General features: G+C 32.1%; 2 protein-coding genes across 4 annotated transcripts; both read right to left on the bottom strand.

Annotated features, from left to right (window-relative positions):
• Positions 1 to 586: 586 nt before the first annotated feature.
• Positions 587 to 17382, bottom strand: LOC106120148 (L-type amino acid transporter sobremesa). 3 transcript variants are annotated; one of them, XM_013315373.1, is made up of 9 exons: positions 17294 to 17382; positions 5966 to 6213; positions 5335 to 5604; positions 3201 to 3326; positions 2789 to 2933; positions 2082 to 2309; positions 1666 to 1762; positions 1120 to 1441; positions 587 to 742 (listed from the first exon to the last, which is right to left on the bottom strand). In XM_013315373.1, exons 2-9 carry the CDS (start codon positions 6201 to 6203, stop codon positions 678 to 680), a joined length of 1491 nt encoding a protein of 496 aa, XP_013170827.1. In that variant the 5' UTR covers positions 6204 to 6213; positions 17294 to 17382; the 3' UTR covers positions 587 to 677. The 3 variants fall into 3 exon arrangements, with proteins under 3 accessions (XP_013170827.1, XP_013170826.1, XP_013170828.1); XM_013315372.1 differs by lacking the exon at positions 17294 to 17382 and adding an exon at positions 14930 to 15135; XM_013315374.1 differs by lacking the exon at positions 17294 to 17382 and adding an exon at positions 6860 to 6887.
• On the bottom strand, positions 3789 to 5179 carry LOC106120150 (uncharacterized). The gene is made up of 4 exons (XM_013315375.1): positions 4982 to 5179; positions 4581 to 4904; positions 4263 to 4446; positions 3789 to 3972 (listed from the first exon to the last, which is right to left on the bottom strand). The coding sequence occupies exons 2-4, from the start codon at positions 4895 to 4897 to the stop codon at positions 3826 to 3828; spliced, it is 648 nt and encodes a 215-aa protein (XP_013170829.1). The 5' UTR covers positions 4898 to 4904; positions 4982 to 5179; the 3' UTR covers positions 3789 to 3825.
• Positions 17383 to 18271: the final 889 nt, after the last annotated feature.

Raw genomic sequence — 18271 nt, 5'->3', positions numbered from 1 at the left:
TTTTGAATAAATTGTTTATGGATTTTTTGAATCACTTCTGATTGTTCTACAGAACGCGGAATCGATTTATTTTGTCGGCATTGGAGTGAAATTTGCTAAGCTGCGTTAGTTCGCGCATCCTTGGCATCAACGCAAATATAAGCTGGAGTAGCCGCTGGTGTTGATGGCTGACGGCAAAATGGACACTTTGTCGTCATGCCATTAGAGGAGACTTGTCTTAAGTAAATAGACGATGTAACTTGTAGGTGAAGAAGATGCGGTGCACACAAGCGATTCGACCCGTATAAACCGAGGGTCGGTGAGGCTTTGGGTAGTGCTAGAATTATTTGACCTCAATTTCTCTACCAGCATTTTCAATTTTAGAAGAATTCTTATAAACATTTAAAGTAAGCGCCTGCAAGTTTTGTATAATTTACGATATTTTACTTACTACATGATATCCATTGACAGTCGGTATGACATCTTAACCAGTTTATTTTTGTAACCACAACTTAAGTTGGAATTTGAATTCCAACCGTCAAATACTATCGGGTAATTGGGAAATATTATAACATAGTTGAAATAAAACGATTCGTATAATTCTTAAAGATTATATTTCCTCTTACAACCTATATTTACAAATGTGGATACGTTTTTATATTCATAAGTATTATGAATTAAAAAGATTGTATAATAAATCAGTCTTGATGATCGTTAGGCGGCACGCTCTCGAACAGGACTTGAGTGAGGAATGTGAATTTTCCTGCAAAAACAAGTATAAATTATCAAATAGCACTAAACAAGAAGATAATAAATATACTCTCAAGGTAAAATCTCATCATCTGTATTACAAAAATTGTAAACTAACATCAACAGTAAGCGCCAATAGCCTAATGGTTAAGGGTACGGATTTCCGACCACGAGGTCGGGGGTTCGAATCCCGCCATTCGACTATTGTTGTAAATCATGTCCTACTCCAAGCACAGAGCTTAGTTGGATTGCTCCAAGAAATATTAGTAAATTTACAAAAAAAATCTGCTAATATATAAAAAACAAAGTGTTAAATCGCAGAACATAAAAAATTTATAACTACAATCAAGACTTTTTTTTCGATACTTTCCAAGCTAAATAAATACTTACTAAGAAAAGCAGTCGGAGTCTTCCTATAATACACAAAGACAGTGTAAACTCCAACACCCAACACGATAAATCCTATGGCCATTAAATATTTAACAGACGGATCGTGTACAATAGGCAGAATGGAAAGAAATATGGCGACGACAAGAACAAAGCATGGGACTAGAGTGGGAACTCTGTATGGACGTGGTTTATCAGCCTGTGTTCTTCTTAACACCAGCAATGCGACCATCGCCAGCCCGTAGAAGAACCAGAGGAACCAACTCGCAAACTCTATCAGAGTACGAATGTTGCCCACTAAGATGAACACTGATGTTAGTAAAGCCTGGAACAAACATATAAAAATGTTAAAAAAATATTTTTTGGCTATTCAGTAATACCACAACATTTTATTTGTTCAAATACATATTTATATAACAAAAGTTTGAATAATTATTGCGAAAGTTTAGATGGCTGTATGGTTGGTTGTTTGACTAATTAAGTTTTTTTTTTAATTTCCAAGGCTATTATGTCATAAATATGTAAACAATATGTATATTGTTAGTGTACCTGTAAGGCGACAGCGGGCGCGGGCGTGAGGCGCTTCAAGTTGACGTAGGAGAACACCTCCAGCATGTGTCCGCCGCGCGCCGCCGTGTAGCACACTCTGCAAGACATCACATACACATAAACAATATATTCATATAACTTTGCCCGTGACTTCGTCTGCGCAAAATTAAAAAAAAATAGCCTGTAATATGCCCGCTTAGATTAACTACCTTCCCGTCAAAGTCGGTCCAACAGTTCCAGAGATTGGCCGGAATAAACGCTGCCTTGCGAACATACATATAGACAAAATTTTTTAAATTGGTTTTTCATTATAATTGGTTATTGTTAAAACCGTTATCAATATAGTAAGTTATATATGCTTTAATTATGTAGTATGCATAATGTAATTAAACGCTTTAATAATTTATTTTTCGCACCTGGTAACACCGAACTGCACACTCATAGCGCAGCCAAATGTCGCGATGGCAACACCTAGGGGTATAAGAAAGGCGGCGGGACCGAGCACACGCGCGCCAAACGCGACTGCCACCGCCGGCACTGATGTCATCTCTGCATAGCTCAGTACTGTCATATATGCCACATTCATGAACACATACAACCCAGTTATGAGAGGCACCGCTATGGATATACTTAGAGGGACGTTCCTAAAAAATAAATTATTTACAATTAATACCTGACAATAAAAAAATATATATTAAATGGTCTTTGTGTTCTTCCAGACTGTTCTACATCTATGTGAAATTTCATCAAGATCCCTTAAATGGGTCTGGAGATATCTTCCAAAATCTATCCATCTAAACATTCCTATCCAACTGAAAACACTTGGTTGCTTAATTAAAACTAGACTAACTGGTCAAAATAAAGACACTTTTCCAATGAACCGCTAATGCACTTAGTGGAGAAGCGGCTTAAATTAGTAATAAGTAATTAGTAATAAATAATAATTAAAAAATACATATGTCACTTCTAGTATAGCCGTTTCCCGCAATAGATTTACGATCAGTAGATTTAAGTGAGATTTATTGGTTGATTAGCTAAATAAATAATTCCTAGTTATTCAAATAAGACCGGACTCAAAACTCTATTAAATATTTGTAAATAATTAGTTAACAGCAATACTAACACGCCAGGGTTGATAATTTCCTCAGTAACAACTGTGACACTGTTCCAACCGTCATACGCCCACAGGCCTGAGTACAGCGCCAGTGCAATCCCGCCAGGACTGGTGGTACTGCCCTCAAAACCTTTGCTTAAGTTGTATGTGTTGCCTGGATAAAAAAAAACATATATAAGTGCCAGTTCTTCATACAAGGTAACGTAAAATAAAAAGGTAAATAAATGAAAAATAGATACTTGGCACTGAATCCTCAACACTCCAGAACTAAAATGTTTGTGTTGAAAGCACAATGAGTAGTTAAGTGTACACAATTTAATACTAAAAAATCTTTGCTAAGTGACTATTTACTGTAATCACCAATGACTTTGAGCATAGCCATTAATTATGAACAAAAATAATTGTGAAATGAAATGTTTACCTTTAGAAATTTCATATATTCCTCCACCGATGACAATGAGACAGGCAAATACTTTGCATATGCCGAATATGTTCTGCACTTTGACGAATAACTTGACACTTGTTATATTGATGTATGTCATTACAACTGAAAAAGAAAAGTTCATTTAGATTTCTATTGGATACTAGCTATCGCGAATTGGTCTCCGATGAATAAAAAAAAACTATATTCTACATGTATACCAAGTTTCGAGAACCAGCCGTTCTGAAGATACTTTAAATAAACATCCATCCATCTCAACATTTGCATTTCTAATATTAGTAAGATGAATTTTACATCTCTCTGATGACTATACCCATATGACTATGTTTAATGTTTTGGTGTTAAAAATTTCTTACATCCCCTTTCTTTAGTTTTTTGATAACATCAGCAATTATAAATCAATTCTTTGCAATGTCCTTAACTTAACAGATCATTTAAATTTTTTAATGAAATTTTGTTTTCCCAGGTCTTGTAAATTCTCTTTTTACACACAATTTGTCATTTACTTATTTATTTAATAAAACAAATATCTTAATTCTATATTTTATTTAAAAAAAAATATCACTTGATTTATTACAACTAGAAAAATAACATTTTGTACAAATCAATAAACTAATTTAACTTCTGTATTGTTGTATGGATTTGCACTAACTAAATTTGCATCCATTAATAGTTCAATAGCTGGGAAATTTTCCGCTGTGCATGGTATGTAGCCGTTAGAATTAACATCTAGTCTTGCTCTCATCAATTCCTGAAACAAAATTATTGTTTAAAAATGTAACTTAAAAATAGCGGACTGAAAATCAAAGAATAAATCATATATCGTTTAAAAACGGCAAAATCCAGCTATCATAGCAACATTGAAAATATTGGCATTTTTCTGTTGTAAAATCAGATTGTCTTAGTATCCAATATTGTTTCTAAAACTAATCTTTGGTATCTATGGTTTTGTTCACCATAATTTATATTAAGTAGTTTCTACAGTAAATGTTACAAACATTAATAATGAAATATCCTTAACAAAAATTGAAAAATACTTACAGCTAAAACCTCTGTGATAAGTCCGGAACATTTAGGAAACAGTGAATATATGAGACCACGGAGTTCTTGTTTTAACACATGGAATTTTTCTTTAGCTTTCTCTATATGTTGTGGTTGTATATCCTTCTTCTCTATTATAGGACTGCTTCTTACTTCTTTTGCTGTTATAACTAAGTTTTGTAGTCTATGAAAAGATTAGATGGTTATGTAGTACTTAAATAAACAATTAAAGACCAAATAAGTAAAGAAACTAAATAAACAGAAAATTCCTTTTATATACGGGCGTGATAGTACTTGAACCATGAATATATAGTTTACCTTTCTATTTCTGTATCTGCATCGTGAATTAAGCCCTTGGTAAATGCTATATGTTTTTCAACATCTTCAGTTCTTTCCTTCATTTCAGATAGGAATTGGCTTGTTATTAAATTGTTGTCCGTTGTAATAGTAGTATTCGATGTTTCCAACTCTTTTCGCAGCCCAGCCACATAGTTTAAAGTTTTGTCTTTATTCGGAATGAGAACTTCGTTGGGTGACGATTCAATTGCTTTACAAATATGAACACTCCTTTCCCGTAAAGATCTTAATTCTTGTGATAATACATCTTTTGTTCTAACGCTAGAATCTACTTCCATCCTGAAACTAAAACACACAATGTATTTAATCTTTTTAAATTAAATCTGATGTAATTTAAATTTATAAGATAAATAAGTACTTACGATTCCGGTTATTATAGTTTAATTTAAATAATACATAAATAAAACACCATAAAAGTTCTTTCACAAGTTTTAACGTTTAACTCGCACAACCGCCGTGAAATTTAAATTCTGACGTCTAGTAAATTGACACTTGAATTTGACAATTGAAAACTTTGTTGCCATAAGTTTTCAAAATCATAGACAAAAATATGGTTGACTTTTTAAAAGGATTGCCATCCTAAAAAATATGTATTATTGCCATAATACATATTTTTTATTAAACAAAAAAATCGTTTTACATTTCTTCCGTACTGTATATACCAGTTTTAACATATCGTTGATTAAAATTTTTATCTAAATATTCATTTACTCACATAGTGCAGCAAGCGACGTTAATTTAATGGCGGTATCTTTGTAATTTGGTTCTAGATCGGGTGTAAATGGTTGTATGGCGTATTCAGCAAACGTCATCACAATAATTGCTACTTCGGCAGGTCTTAAAATAACTACATAGATCCAAGCACATATAAACGAGGGCAGTGGTCCCCAGTATTTATGGATATTGCCAAATGCTTCTTGAAAGTATGAATATTCTGCGCCTGATTTACCAAGAACCGTTCCTAGTTCAGCAAATGATAATGCTCCTGAAATTGTAAAAACGTTGAATATCCTCGAAAAAGGTTTTTATCTTATTATATATCTACTGTATGCAAAATCACACAAATGGTTTATGGGTTTAAGATAAACAACCGGAGATTACTTGTGAAAAATACATTTATCTTACAGATTGAGCATATTTCTAATAATTTAAATGTTATGAAATTGTATTATCCATTAATACTGTTTCATACTTTGAACTGCTATTCTAATAAATACATCAATTTCCACCTAAATTTTCATAATGTAGTTATGCAGTTAAAAGAACAAAGGACGGATGAAGCAATAACTGTTAATTTTGTTTTGAAATAATAAGACAGCTAAGATAGGCTTCTTACCTACACCCACCTAATAAGGATATAATTCCTGACACCGTCCAAATTATCAAACATAAGCCCACAGAACCGGAGTGTTCTAAAGCAGAAGACGGAGATACAAATATTCCTGAGCCAATCATTACGCCAAGTATCAAGTTTACGGCGGAGAATAGACCCAGTTCCCGCCTTAATTTGACACTACTCCCGCCAATGCTTGTTGTTCCGTTCGCGCCATCACATTTCTCCAGGGCTACCTCCTTGGAGGTCATCTTTATTTATCTGAAACAAATAACAAAATTAATTGAAATAGATACTTTCTAAATCTAATATTATTCAAAGAATTAAGGTTATTATGGGCTTTCATCGAGTTTTACATACGTTCTTAATTTAAGCGTCGTGCGTTAAAATTTTTGTTTTTTTTTCGGAGCAGACAATGGTCTGAATTAATTCTATTCCACAAACATAAAAAGCCATAAGTTCAATGATATCTTTGTCAAAGATTTGATAATGTTTTTTTGGTATTTTAGTTCCATAAAGTTCATCCCTAAATTGTACGACCGGAATAAACAGCTTATTTTATGACCTTCAATGCACTGTTATCGAAAGGTTGAATAAATTGACAAGACCACAGCAACAATAAAAGTTTTTTATAGTGAAAATAAACTTTTATAATTTTTTATCGTTATTTATAATTCGATTGTAAGTAATTTACTGTACTAATATCTTGTTATTAATTCCTAGTCTCAAACATTAAATTAAATGTGTAATTTTCCGTAATTATTGCATTTTCTTCTGTAATTGTTCCATTCGTCTGTTGCATCTAATTTTAGTCGAATTTCGTGTTTTACATCTTTTATGCACATTCCTATCCAATATTACAATATGTTTAACTAGGAGTTACTCGATTTTACCATTACAAACTTACCCGCTCTAACCCATTAGATTTTACAGGCCAATTTTTAAATTATTTACCATTTTTTTCTTATTTTGGCTCCACAGTTAAGGTATTTTCATTTTAATTATGCAAAAATACTCATAATGATATATTCTACACTGTTTAATCTATTCTTAATTAAATTCCTTCATTCCTTGAGATTTCCTTTTACCAGTACATCTTTTCAAACTCAATAAAGATGTCCATTTAACCACTTGCACTAAAAAGGATGTGATAATATCGCACTATACACTTTGTGAGTTTAAATTTCGTATGAAATGTAGGTACTAGCATTGTGAGATGATATGAGAATGAATTATACACGATTCATTAATTCAATTACATTTATGTGGCTTCTTGTGACGTTTTACGAAGATATCTTTTAGCGATTCAATGACACAAAACTGGAGAAACACTTGAAAAGTTTATTTACAGTTGTTAGCTAAATGATATCGGCTATTGTTTTGTCAATATGCATTTATCTTAGTCTCTGATTACTATAATAATACCGAAGACTGTTAACGTGTAAGTGAAAGATTTACTAATTTTCTAATCTCTGATTTACGGGCGCGAACCCGGTTTTTGCATTTCCGGCGCCCCGGGCGAGATTAATGCGGCGCCCCTTTTTTGATGTCTTGGGAACTTTTCCAAAGACAGGGTAGCTAACGGGGCGCCGCAGGTGCCCCTCTATATCCCACTCCGGCGCCCTCTTATGCCCTACGCCCTGGGCGGTCACCTCACGTAGTATCCTAACACCGCTGGGCGTGAATATTTATTTATTATTTGTTTGATGTCCAAACACGTGTATTTATCGTATTAAATGTTAAACGCCGTACATTTTCTGTATGTAAGTTCGTGACAAGGTTATCGGTCACTTTATCCACGTGTTAGTGCTCTTATGCATCATAACTAGGGCTGTCAACTTGCATTAAATAAAGACCCAATCACTGACAGCAAAAAAAACAACTTAAAAAAGATTTACTTTAAAAAAATTCCTTTGTCTTAGTAACTCAAATAAATCTATTGTAAATTCCGGAATATGCACCATGCAAACCCGAAGAGATGACAACCCTATTCATAACATTATGCACCCATTATCAATCTATAAAGTTAATATACTAATTAAATAAACACGATAGTTAAGTATATGGTTAAGCTCTTAACAGGGTTATCAGAAGAATTAATTATTTAAACTGTTGCTTATCATTAAGAATATGTAAAACGCTATTTTATAAATTCGTGTAAGACTTTAAATTGCAATTAAATAACACTTACTTAATTGCTGAGTTATTGGAATAAATCAATTATTCTCAATATAATAAGAATAGTTTTCAATTGTTTGTAAATACAGCTGTACGTATACTATATATATTGTTTGTTTAAGGTTATATAAATTTTACAATAATAATGCACATTACTCGGATTTAGTAAAAAGGCATGGGACATTTGTTAGGTCATTGTAGTCAATTTGGTTATAAATTATTATGTTTTTATTTGAATAAAATTATGTAATTAAGTTCGTGTACGGAATCTAACGTGTTTTATGCGTTTATGAATGAACATATTAATTGCTTGTAACAAAAGAAAGGTTACTAATAAAGGGCCATGAGGCATTAGCTTCCTATTGAAGGGACGGTAACCTTGCTGTATGGCAGGCGAGGTGTTTACTGTGGAGTTTATTTCAACTTTAATAGCTCGACAATTTGAAAATACAAACGCTATAGATAATATAGATAGCACTTTTTGTTTAAGAGCTAACATACACTCTAAAATGAATATAATAAAACTGTCGTTTTGGAGAAAATACACACGGATTGACAAAGAATGCACAAATAACAATCACAATCTTATCAAAATATTTCACCAGCTAAAAATGTGGTATCTCATACATGGATTAGAAATCTCATTGATAAGAGAAATACGCATGATTGCTTAAGAAATTTTTTCCGCACTCAAAACATCTGTACGAGGGAGAAACCAAGAGACATTGGTAGATTCATCATCATCAGCTCACTATACGTCCCCACAGAGGGGCTCGGAGCCTATCCTAAGTTAAGGGTGATTAGACCATATGTGTAAATCGAAAAACACATTGGTATTGGTATTGGTAGATTACGGTTGCTAATCAAAATAAGTATGTTTTTATAAGGATGTTGTCAGTGGAAAGACAGTTTTTTTTGCCTTTTAAAGTTTTGTAAAAAATATAGCAGTGTAAACGACCTCAATAATTTCCGTTTTTATTACGATGCAATTACTAAGCGAGGGAATTTTGATACTGCATTCAGACATTATATCACTTTTGTTACAATGACATGGCTCTGTATAACAATGTATGAATCATAATTTATTTTAATATTAATAGTACGGTGTACAGAAATATGTACGCGAACATTGAAATAAAATGATAATAAAACGCATTAATTTAATGAACAAGGAATATTTATTAACTGTACCTAGGTTTAATTGTCGTTAGGCAATGTTGTCAACGTTTTTCCTTCTATACAACCAGTTATTTTACATACTCTATTATAGCCAATATCAGAATTAAAGTCTCGAGTGATCCTATTAAGTATAGATAAAAATATACAACACTAATCATCTCTTAATGGATAATTAAATTAAAGACGTCATTAACTAGTTGTAGAATCATTAATACGTGATAGTTAACTCGTTACTCTGTTTACAAAAATCTGTAATTTAGCTATTATTACTAAAAATAAAGGTTCAGAATAATAATATTGTTCAGACTTAAATTATCTTCAAATCATTGTGCAATTCGCAACTTTTTTAAATTATATTAATTTTATTAAGTATCTGGGCTTTTAATTTGCACCATCTATCCGATGAAGATAGAACACATATCATATCAAATCTCTTAGTAATGACAACAAAGCAAGAAGCTTGCTTGAAGTACACGGGGTTATAAAGAGAGCATATAAAGAGGCGCCCGGAAGAGAAGCTTGAGTGGGCGCCAACCAATGGGCGTACTACTTTAGGTTTACCACTAATTTCGTAAACTAACGTAATTTGTTTTCATTGTTTCAATATGCGTGTAAAATGTCATCGAACAATAACATTTTTGTATTGTTGTTCTGCCAAAAATGATTCTAAAGACGTTAAAGAAAATTACAAATGACTTAGCCTTGGTTGTTAAAGACTGGAAAAAGACGTGACTTCTAGTTTAACATTGAGCTAAAATCTTTGACCGTGTGTAACTATTTTTACAAATAATTTCGCATGAATAACAGTAAACATATGTTCATGGTTGACGTAATTGAAATACATTAACAAAACAAACAGTAATTTATTGGATTGGATGAATCGGATTGCTTCATAAGTACTTATGTATTTTTAATAAGTCTGTGGGATTGACTAACACAATGCACTTTACAGTATTGTTGTCGATATTCTTTCCTTATTACTTCTCTCAGGTCCATCTTTGCCCAGCATTCATTGGTGCAAATGCAGGGCGCCCGTTTCTGGGATGCTTAGGGCGCCAACCAATGAACGTACTAGTTTATGGCGCCAAACTGAATTTCGCATTTGTTTTGAGTTCTGTCACATTCAACAAGTTAAAATGTCATGCGCTGATATTTTTTTTACTAATATTTTATACTTTAACTGCCATAAACAATGTAAACTGAAGACGTTATCTTAATAAATAATACGTTAATTTATTGTTAATTCACTCAATACTTTGTAAAAGGTAAATATTAGATAATGCAATGAGTAGCGAGCACAGATACGAGATTATTTGGACTAACAATTCACCTTATCTGTATATTTCGCATTCTCTGCAGTAATTATCATGATTACAAATTATCAAATTGACGTGTTGTCTGTACAAAGTTTATTATGTAATTAGAGAATAGATAAGCTCAAGCTAATTGAATATGAAATTGTCGAAGACAGATGTTAATTGACACATGGGCACCTAACAAGAAACAACAATCATAAATAGAATAAAAAAAACAAAGAATAAAGAAAAAGAAGAAAAAAACAGTTGGTAAGGGACATGTAGGTGGCCATTAACAGTATTTATCCATAAAATCCTAACCTATTTTTAATGTAACCACTAACATTGTTGTATCTATAAGAAGATATTATATGTATTATTTATAAGCATAAATTTAAAACGCCAATAGATTTTCCAAGACAATATCTTACACAATAATTAAATGAGACGTAGAATTGTAATTGCGCGATGATAAACACGTAGTTTACGAATGTTACTAAATAAATGTAAACAATATAATGACATTAGTGGTCTGTCATTAGAATAGTTGAAAAGGAATCGAATGATAATAGTTTTGGCACACATACACGCAAGGCCCTTTTTAACACGTTCACAATAAACCTCTACTGTCAAAATAAATATAAGTATTTACGTAAGTGGGATATACTATCTTACTAATAATATAAATGCGAAAGTTTAGATGGATGGATGTTAACAGGTATCTCCAGATCCAGATCCTGCTGAAATTTGGCATAGATGTAGAGCACTGTCTGGACGAACACAGGCTACTAATTGAGTTTTTTTAATTCCGCGCGGACATAGTTGCGGTTGACCGTTAGTAATAAATGTAGAAACCATCTTTACTAAATAACTAATGTAGAAGAAGGATTTTAGTATGGCTGATTATTTTGTTTCGTTTTCTTTTAATTCGCGGAATTTTGAAAGTATATTTTCGCAAGATTTTATCAATAGTAAACATGGTTTCCATACAAAAGGAGCACGTTCCAAATGATAATTATTACAACAGTCATTGTGGATGCGGCGTCAGTCACCACTGTTTACAATGCATTGCAGTTGCACGCGGCTGCATCGTAATATGCGATAAAGCCAACCAACGTAATATGTAATTATAGTCCATAGAGTACTCCCACGCACTAGTTCACATTTACATTTAAATGACATATCCGAAATCATATAAATTTAAAAACAAAGTCGTTACGACCGAGAATAGTAAGTGTTACAGCAAGACTTTTGTCAAGGTTGCGAGGGTTCATTGAATGAGAGACAGATTTTTGTACCATTTCAAAAGTATTTAAAAGACTTCGCTCATGTTTAGATAGCTCATTTTAAAAATGATTTTATTTAAAGTCGGGTTTAATTAAAGATGTTTTTATTTAGTATATATTTTGTATTGCCAATGTGGTTTTTGAAATTAAAAAGAAATATAAAAGGTAACAAAATGAAGTGAAATTATTCATTGTCATGTTTTTGAAGAACGCGAGAGTTGATTATAATCTCTGTCAGTTGCATTTGTTTCTTTAACAAAATTAAAAATAAACTGCGTTCCGTTCAACGCATCGTAAATAAGATTCTTTGAAACGAATTTTAATTCCAAGCATTTAAGTGTTATTGACCGCATGGAACATCCGAACATTCAAAATGTTTTCGTATTCACCTGCATTGCCTTGTGCAGTTATATTGAGATAATGCAATTATGAAGCTTATTCAGTTAGAAAAGAAGCTAGTATAGCTTGAATGGTTATTGTTTACATTTGTAAGTATGCAGAGAGAATGTAAGATTACACTGGTCATGTAATTTTTAATACTTGACACCTTGACATGCAATTTTGTATTAATCCTCATCTTCAATATTATTCCGAGAAATTTTTATGCTTAGTTTGACATTGACGTTTATTTTAACTCATTTTTTTTAATTTTATGACCTGGTACACTGACCTTTAGGTCATATCTTATTTGTATTTTAACTCATACATTCTGTGATCAAAGATTGCAAAAGAGATTGTGAATTTCGGGGAAGTAATAAATGAAATATGATTAATTGTAGTTGTTATATTTCGGTAAAAACAAGTTTGCAGACTGTATGTACATCCGTTTGTGTATTTGTCGATTTTTTAACTCGCAATGATATTTAAATGTCAGTAATCAAATCTTATCAAACAAAGTATTTTATTTTAACGTTTACTTTGTGAGAGATAACTAAATCTCTTAATAATAAAACAATTAGGCACTATAAAAATCTTTGTTTTATGGTAAGATCCTGTAACAAGATAATGCACATGTACATATTGACTTTATCACATTTATTCTACAGTCATATTTAAATATAATAAATAGGAACAAGCAAATAAATTATTAAGATCTTGCCCAAATTTTCCGTTTTTTGAGCTTTATTTACTCACATAAAGTAATCTTACTAATATTATAAATGCGAATGCTTAGATGGATGGATGGATGTTTGTTTGAAGGTATGTCCAGAACGGCTGAACGGATATCGATGAAATTTGTCATAGATATAGAACACAGGCTGGAAACACATAGGCTTACTAATTACTTTTTTTTTTTAATTTCGCGCGGACGAAGTCATGGGTGACAGATAGTTTTCTATATATTTAACTCTAATTTAGACACCTTTCTCGTCGAAATCAATATATTCGTTTAGCCTTCAGGTCACAGTGAATGGATAAATACGCGCGAATAACATTCCGGAGTCAACTTAAGATAGTGGAAGTCGTTACCTGTTATCGATTCACTATTTGACTTATTTTACAAGGTTAAGTTGTTAAGGTTAAGTAATAAATAGTGTTCTCATCAAAATTTACTTTCACTATCATCAAGTCAAATGATCGTGATGACGATGAGACAGTAAATTCAGTTTCTCATATTTATTTACATTTTAATCTTGTTTGCTACAAAAATAGTGACTTGTTAAATGACAGTTGAAGGTTTTTTGAAAAAAAAAATTCAACCTTTTTAATTGTTTACTTATGACAAACTGTATGTCGTTGATCGTTGTCCTGTTGTCCTTGACAAATGACGTTTGGTTGTGGCGCGCGCGGGAAAGTTAGTTTGTAATTTTTTTATTTAAAGAATTCTTACTTTAATATAGTTAGAATCAGTCGCTATCAGTCCATTTAACAGAACTTTATGTATTACACAGTTAATTTTCATTTAAAACTATAAGTACTGAATGTTGGAATACTAGCGTATACGCAAATTCGGTATATTTATTTAATAAAAGTGGGCGTATTAACAGGCTAATGATACGCACAGGCACATTTATATAGATGTGAGGGCAACTCCATTTTTGTTAATGTATTGTTCGAACTCAATTCTTGTAATACGCCGGCGTTTGTGTACTCAACGACAAATTGCTTGATGATTGGCGTCGTACTAATTGGGGTAAACTGTATCAACATTAGTGTTTGACCCATTTTGGATAAGCAGTTGCATATTTTGTGTCTTTGGTTATGTAATTTTTTCTAGATAGAAACAAGGTGATCGGTCAAACCAACCACACAATTCTGAATGCGCCGAAATAACGATGCGAACGCGCTGTCCATAGACATCCGTAATTGCAGACACGTTGTATTTTTTTAGTTGTCGGAAGAGGGGACGCGCAGAATAAGGATATTTATCCTTTCTAAGGCTCTCCTCCTGCGTCAAATCCATTTCTCTTTCCAAAACGAAAGGGCTAAGGGAATAAAATTAGGCTTCTAGCAAGTTTGATGAGTAATCAAATGAAACTCGGAATGACTTCCAATTCATGCCTATGTTTTGTATGGTCGCATTGCCCTGGACGTGCCGGCCCATTAGTATTGTTTGCAATAATGGTTAACTAATGGTACAATTAAACGTGTTTATTGCCACTATTATATGAGAAGGCATTGAACATCTCAAAATCTAATAAAAATCTTCATAATTAAATTTAATAATAAATTTATGGGATTAAAACTAAATCATCTTAAAAATAGCTAGATTAATAAATATGATGGACGAAATGTGCAAGTGCGTGAAAAGAAAAAATATTACTTTCTTTACTATAGCTTGAGCCAAAAACAAATATTGTGTAGATAAATTAGTCTACATTTTTCTACAATATTTTGTTACGGTAGTTTTAAAAATAAAATGCAATAAAATTTTGCATATCATGCATCGTCAAAGTATGACAAGTTATGCCAAATTACATCGTATTGGCCTTTTTTGTTTACAAGTCATTAATACATAAAATTAATTAAATTATTAAATACAAAAATTAAAAATTAAATTGAAAATATACAAGGAAAATTATTTAAATAAAAACTTACCAATAAATATTATTTTTAATAAATCTACTTATTTTATACACCACGCACTTTTATTCTTTTCCACGCGCGTAAAAATTATAATGATTCAAGCACGTCCGTAACCGACCATACACACAATACGAGTGTTGCGCTGTAGCTTATCTTTTCAATAAGTATCGATAAAGTGAGCGTCGATATGTTATCGATATGTGGCTTATGATAACGTCTAGAGATTATAATATACTCCCGATTTAACGCATTTTTCGTTGCTACGTCGATAACTTTTTTTGTGTCACGCATTCTTTATTTTTAGACGTCTATTCCTAATTATTGGTAAATTAATTTTTAATGATTATATTGAGGTTATACAGATAACAGACTTTTAATATGATTAAGGTCTATTATGGACTATAATTTGTGATTTTCATTTATTATCAACTAGGTGTCGCCCACTATTTGACATCCGTGCGGAATTTAAAAATAATAATGTGTTCTTGCAGACTTTGTTCTATATTCATCCCAAATTTCATTGCGATCCGTTAAGCTGTTCTGGAGATACGTTAAAAAAATATTCATTCATCCATCCATCTATCCAAACATACGCATTTAAAACATTAGTAAGACTACGCGTATGTATTCCTGGTTTAGAATGCCGCAAGATACTAAGATAGGTAATAGGTAAGACAGGCTTCAGGCAAATAAAGTATGGATTATGTACTCGCAAACTTAATTTTAAAGATAATAAAAAGTAATTGTTAATACATCTAAAAATTGAGTAATAATTTAGAACAATTTTAATTTAAATGATATTACGTAAACTTTAGTGAAATATATTAACTAATTTGCTTAGCAACAATTGTATAACATCAGTTATCATTATTTTACAATAGTGACGTACCTTACTAATAATCTAACTTTTTTATGTTCTGTTGATATAAATGTCATCTTAACATTCAGTGTTCGCTCATTCGTCACAGATAATCTTTCTTTTTTTTTTTAATTTACTTTTTTATTTCTTACATATAGTATAAGATGGCAAACAAGCAAGCGGCCATCTGAATTCGTTAAAATTGTTAAGTGACCGCTGTTCATAGACATTTGCATTTGCATATGCGTTGCTTTCCTATGCACACTTTAAATTTTATATTTTTATACTAGTATATTATAAAATTTTGGATTATTCAACACACTACGAGACTACAGAATATTGTACAAAATTTCACATAACTGAAAAAGATCAATACGACCACCTCCATCTATATAAATATTATAAGGCGTAAACACACTTTTTTTATAACAAAAAGCCCCATAATTACGACACTTTTTAGGCTATATTTTTTCGCGCCATTAAACTTAGGGGTAATTAAATTGAAAAAAACCGTTACGCGAGAAAGGGACAAAAAATTGCAAGCCTATAGCAACAAAGGATGGTTGCCATGGTAACGGTAACTCTTAACCAATAGCGAAGGTCTTGATTTTTATCTGAGTAAACAAAACTAAGTATGCAACTAAAATGAATGGTGTTTCATGCTGATGAAGCCGCACGGGAATAGCTAATATATTACTTAGAGGTCAGTGGTCCATTGATATGGTTATGGTACTGCTTTAACTAATTGACAGTTAGAAGATCTCTGGGGAAACGTGTGTTGCGACATAGTCGAGTTCCATCGGATTACTAGTATAATGTAAGTGGCCACGGTCAACGACGGGGTCGGATTATGTCATGCTGGTACTAAAAGGTTAACTATCTGTCGTCCGCGACTCCGTCTGCGCGAAATAAAAAAAAAACCTTAATAAGTTGCCTATGTTCTCCAGACTATGTTTTACATCTGTGCAAAGTTGCAGCGAAATCTATTGAGCCGTTCCGGAGCTACCTTCAAAGAAACATCCATCCATAAATCCATCTAAACACTCACATTTATAATATTAGTAAGATAATAAGGTTATTGGTGTGTACGCCGGTTAAAACAATCTTGAATAGATTTAAAAATGCATTAAGCTTGCAATACCATTCTGGTTCTGGTGTTATGTGTTAACAAACTGAATTTTTAGGTAAATAACTGGATTGAATTATTTGAACAGCATTCGCTGTGTTTTATTATAATGTAGGCCTGAAAAAAGTTAACGAATATATATTTAATTAACATTGAAAAATAATGCGAGAACGTTCGGAAGTAAACAATAAAAGAGATAACACGTTAATGGCCGAAAAATGAAAAAAAAAAAAATGAACACAAGAGGTTTCATATAGCATTTAATACCTTTTTTTTGTTTTTTTTTGATAATAGGTAAAGGAGTTTTTATTACGAAAAAATAGAAATTTGATTAAAAGGTTTGGTGCAAAATAGGAAATAATTTTATTTTAACATAATATCTCTAACTTACCTTTTATACTATACTTGAAGTATTTACCATCCAAACAGAATTATTTTTCCTAGAATTGATTTGATTTCGAACACTTGTATTATATAAAAATATTTGATGTACAACAAAGATTTAACACATATTTAAGAAAAAAAATATCAGAAGCATTACGTTGACATGCATAGAAATAATATTGACGAAAAAATACTGGCTGGCAGTAGTTACGAGATTATTTTAAATATTTATGACATTAAAATACGCGCCAAAACTATTGGTAAACGCGTGTTTAACCGACTGCTTGCGTCGCGAGCACTAAACTTCTTTGCGACTAGTCAAATAGTATAACAAATTAGATTGTTCTATGAGTAAGAGATTGTAAACATATGAGCACTTGCATTCGAGTTTAGCGCATTTACGACCCCACGTGGTCAGTGCATGTTGAAAATAAAGACGCACGAGGTGAACTAACGATGTTTAAATGCGTTTCGTCGTATTATTTTAGTCACTATTCTATAAGGATTGTTGAATTGTTAGGACAGTCGAAACGCCCAGTTTCATCAGCTATGCCCGTACTCGCTTCTAAAGTAGTAAAAGTTCTAATATACAAAATAGGGAATAATCATAACGACTACTATATTTTATTCATGGTCCTGCGCGGTTAGATAGAACACATTCGCTTTAAGGCGATTCCAAAGCAAACTTCAAAAATGTAAGAACTGACAATATCTTTCGGTAAGTCATGTGATTATCGCGCGTCAATTTGATAAATTTTTGAAATTCGTTATAGAATCGCTTCGAACCCAATGCACTTTGTCTAATCCTCCTGGTACATTTTTGTCGTTCCCATAAATGTAATTAAGATATATACAAGGCAACGTAAATCATCGAAACTAATATTGTATGGTTGTATGTAATATTATATGTATGGCTTTGCGAGAATCTCGTTGCGCGCACTCAGTACAAATAACGTGGAATCGTCTATTCGGTCAGAACATAGTA

This window comes from Papilio xuthus, unplaced genomic scaffold (genome assembly GCF_000836235.2).
Source record: "Papilio xuthus unplaced genomic scaffold, Pxut_1.1 DF826961.1, whole genome shotgun sequence".
Taxonomy (NCBI): domain Eukaryota; kingdom Metazoa; phylum Arthropoda; class Insecta; order Lepidoptera; family Papilionidae; genus Papilio; species Papilio xuthus.
The sequence above is the reverse complement of the archived record's forward strand: the minus strand, read 5'-3'. Positions and strand labels throughout refer to the sequence as shown.

Bases quoted from the DNA above. Each gene is read 5' to 3' on its own strand.
- LOC106120150 (XM_013315375.1), bottom strand. From the start codon at position 4,897: ATGGAAGTAGATTCTAGCGTTAGAACAAAAGATGTATTATCACAAGAA. The intron at 4,447-4,580 runs GTAAACTATATA...ATCTTTTCATAG, and splicing joins GCAGATACAGAAATAGAAAG to ACTACAAAACTTAGTTATAA. The intron at 3,973-4,262 runs GTAAGTATTTTT...ATTTTGTTTCAG, and splicing joins TTATCACAGAGGTTTTAGCT to GAATTGATGAGAGCAAGACT.
- LOC106120148 (XM_013315373.1), bottom strand. From the start codon at position 6,203: ATGACCTCCAAGGAGGTAGCCCTGGAGAAATGTGATGGCGCGAACGGA. The intron at 2,310-2,788 runs GTTAGTATTGCT...TTTATTTTTTAG, and splicing joins GAAATTATCAACCCTGGCGT to GAACGTCCCTCTAAGTATAT. The intron at 743-1,119 runs GTAAGTATTTAT...TTGTTTTTGCAG, and splicing joins GACTCCGACTGCTTTTCTTA to GAAAATTCACATTCCTCACT.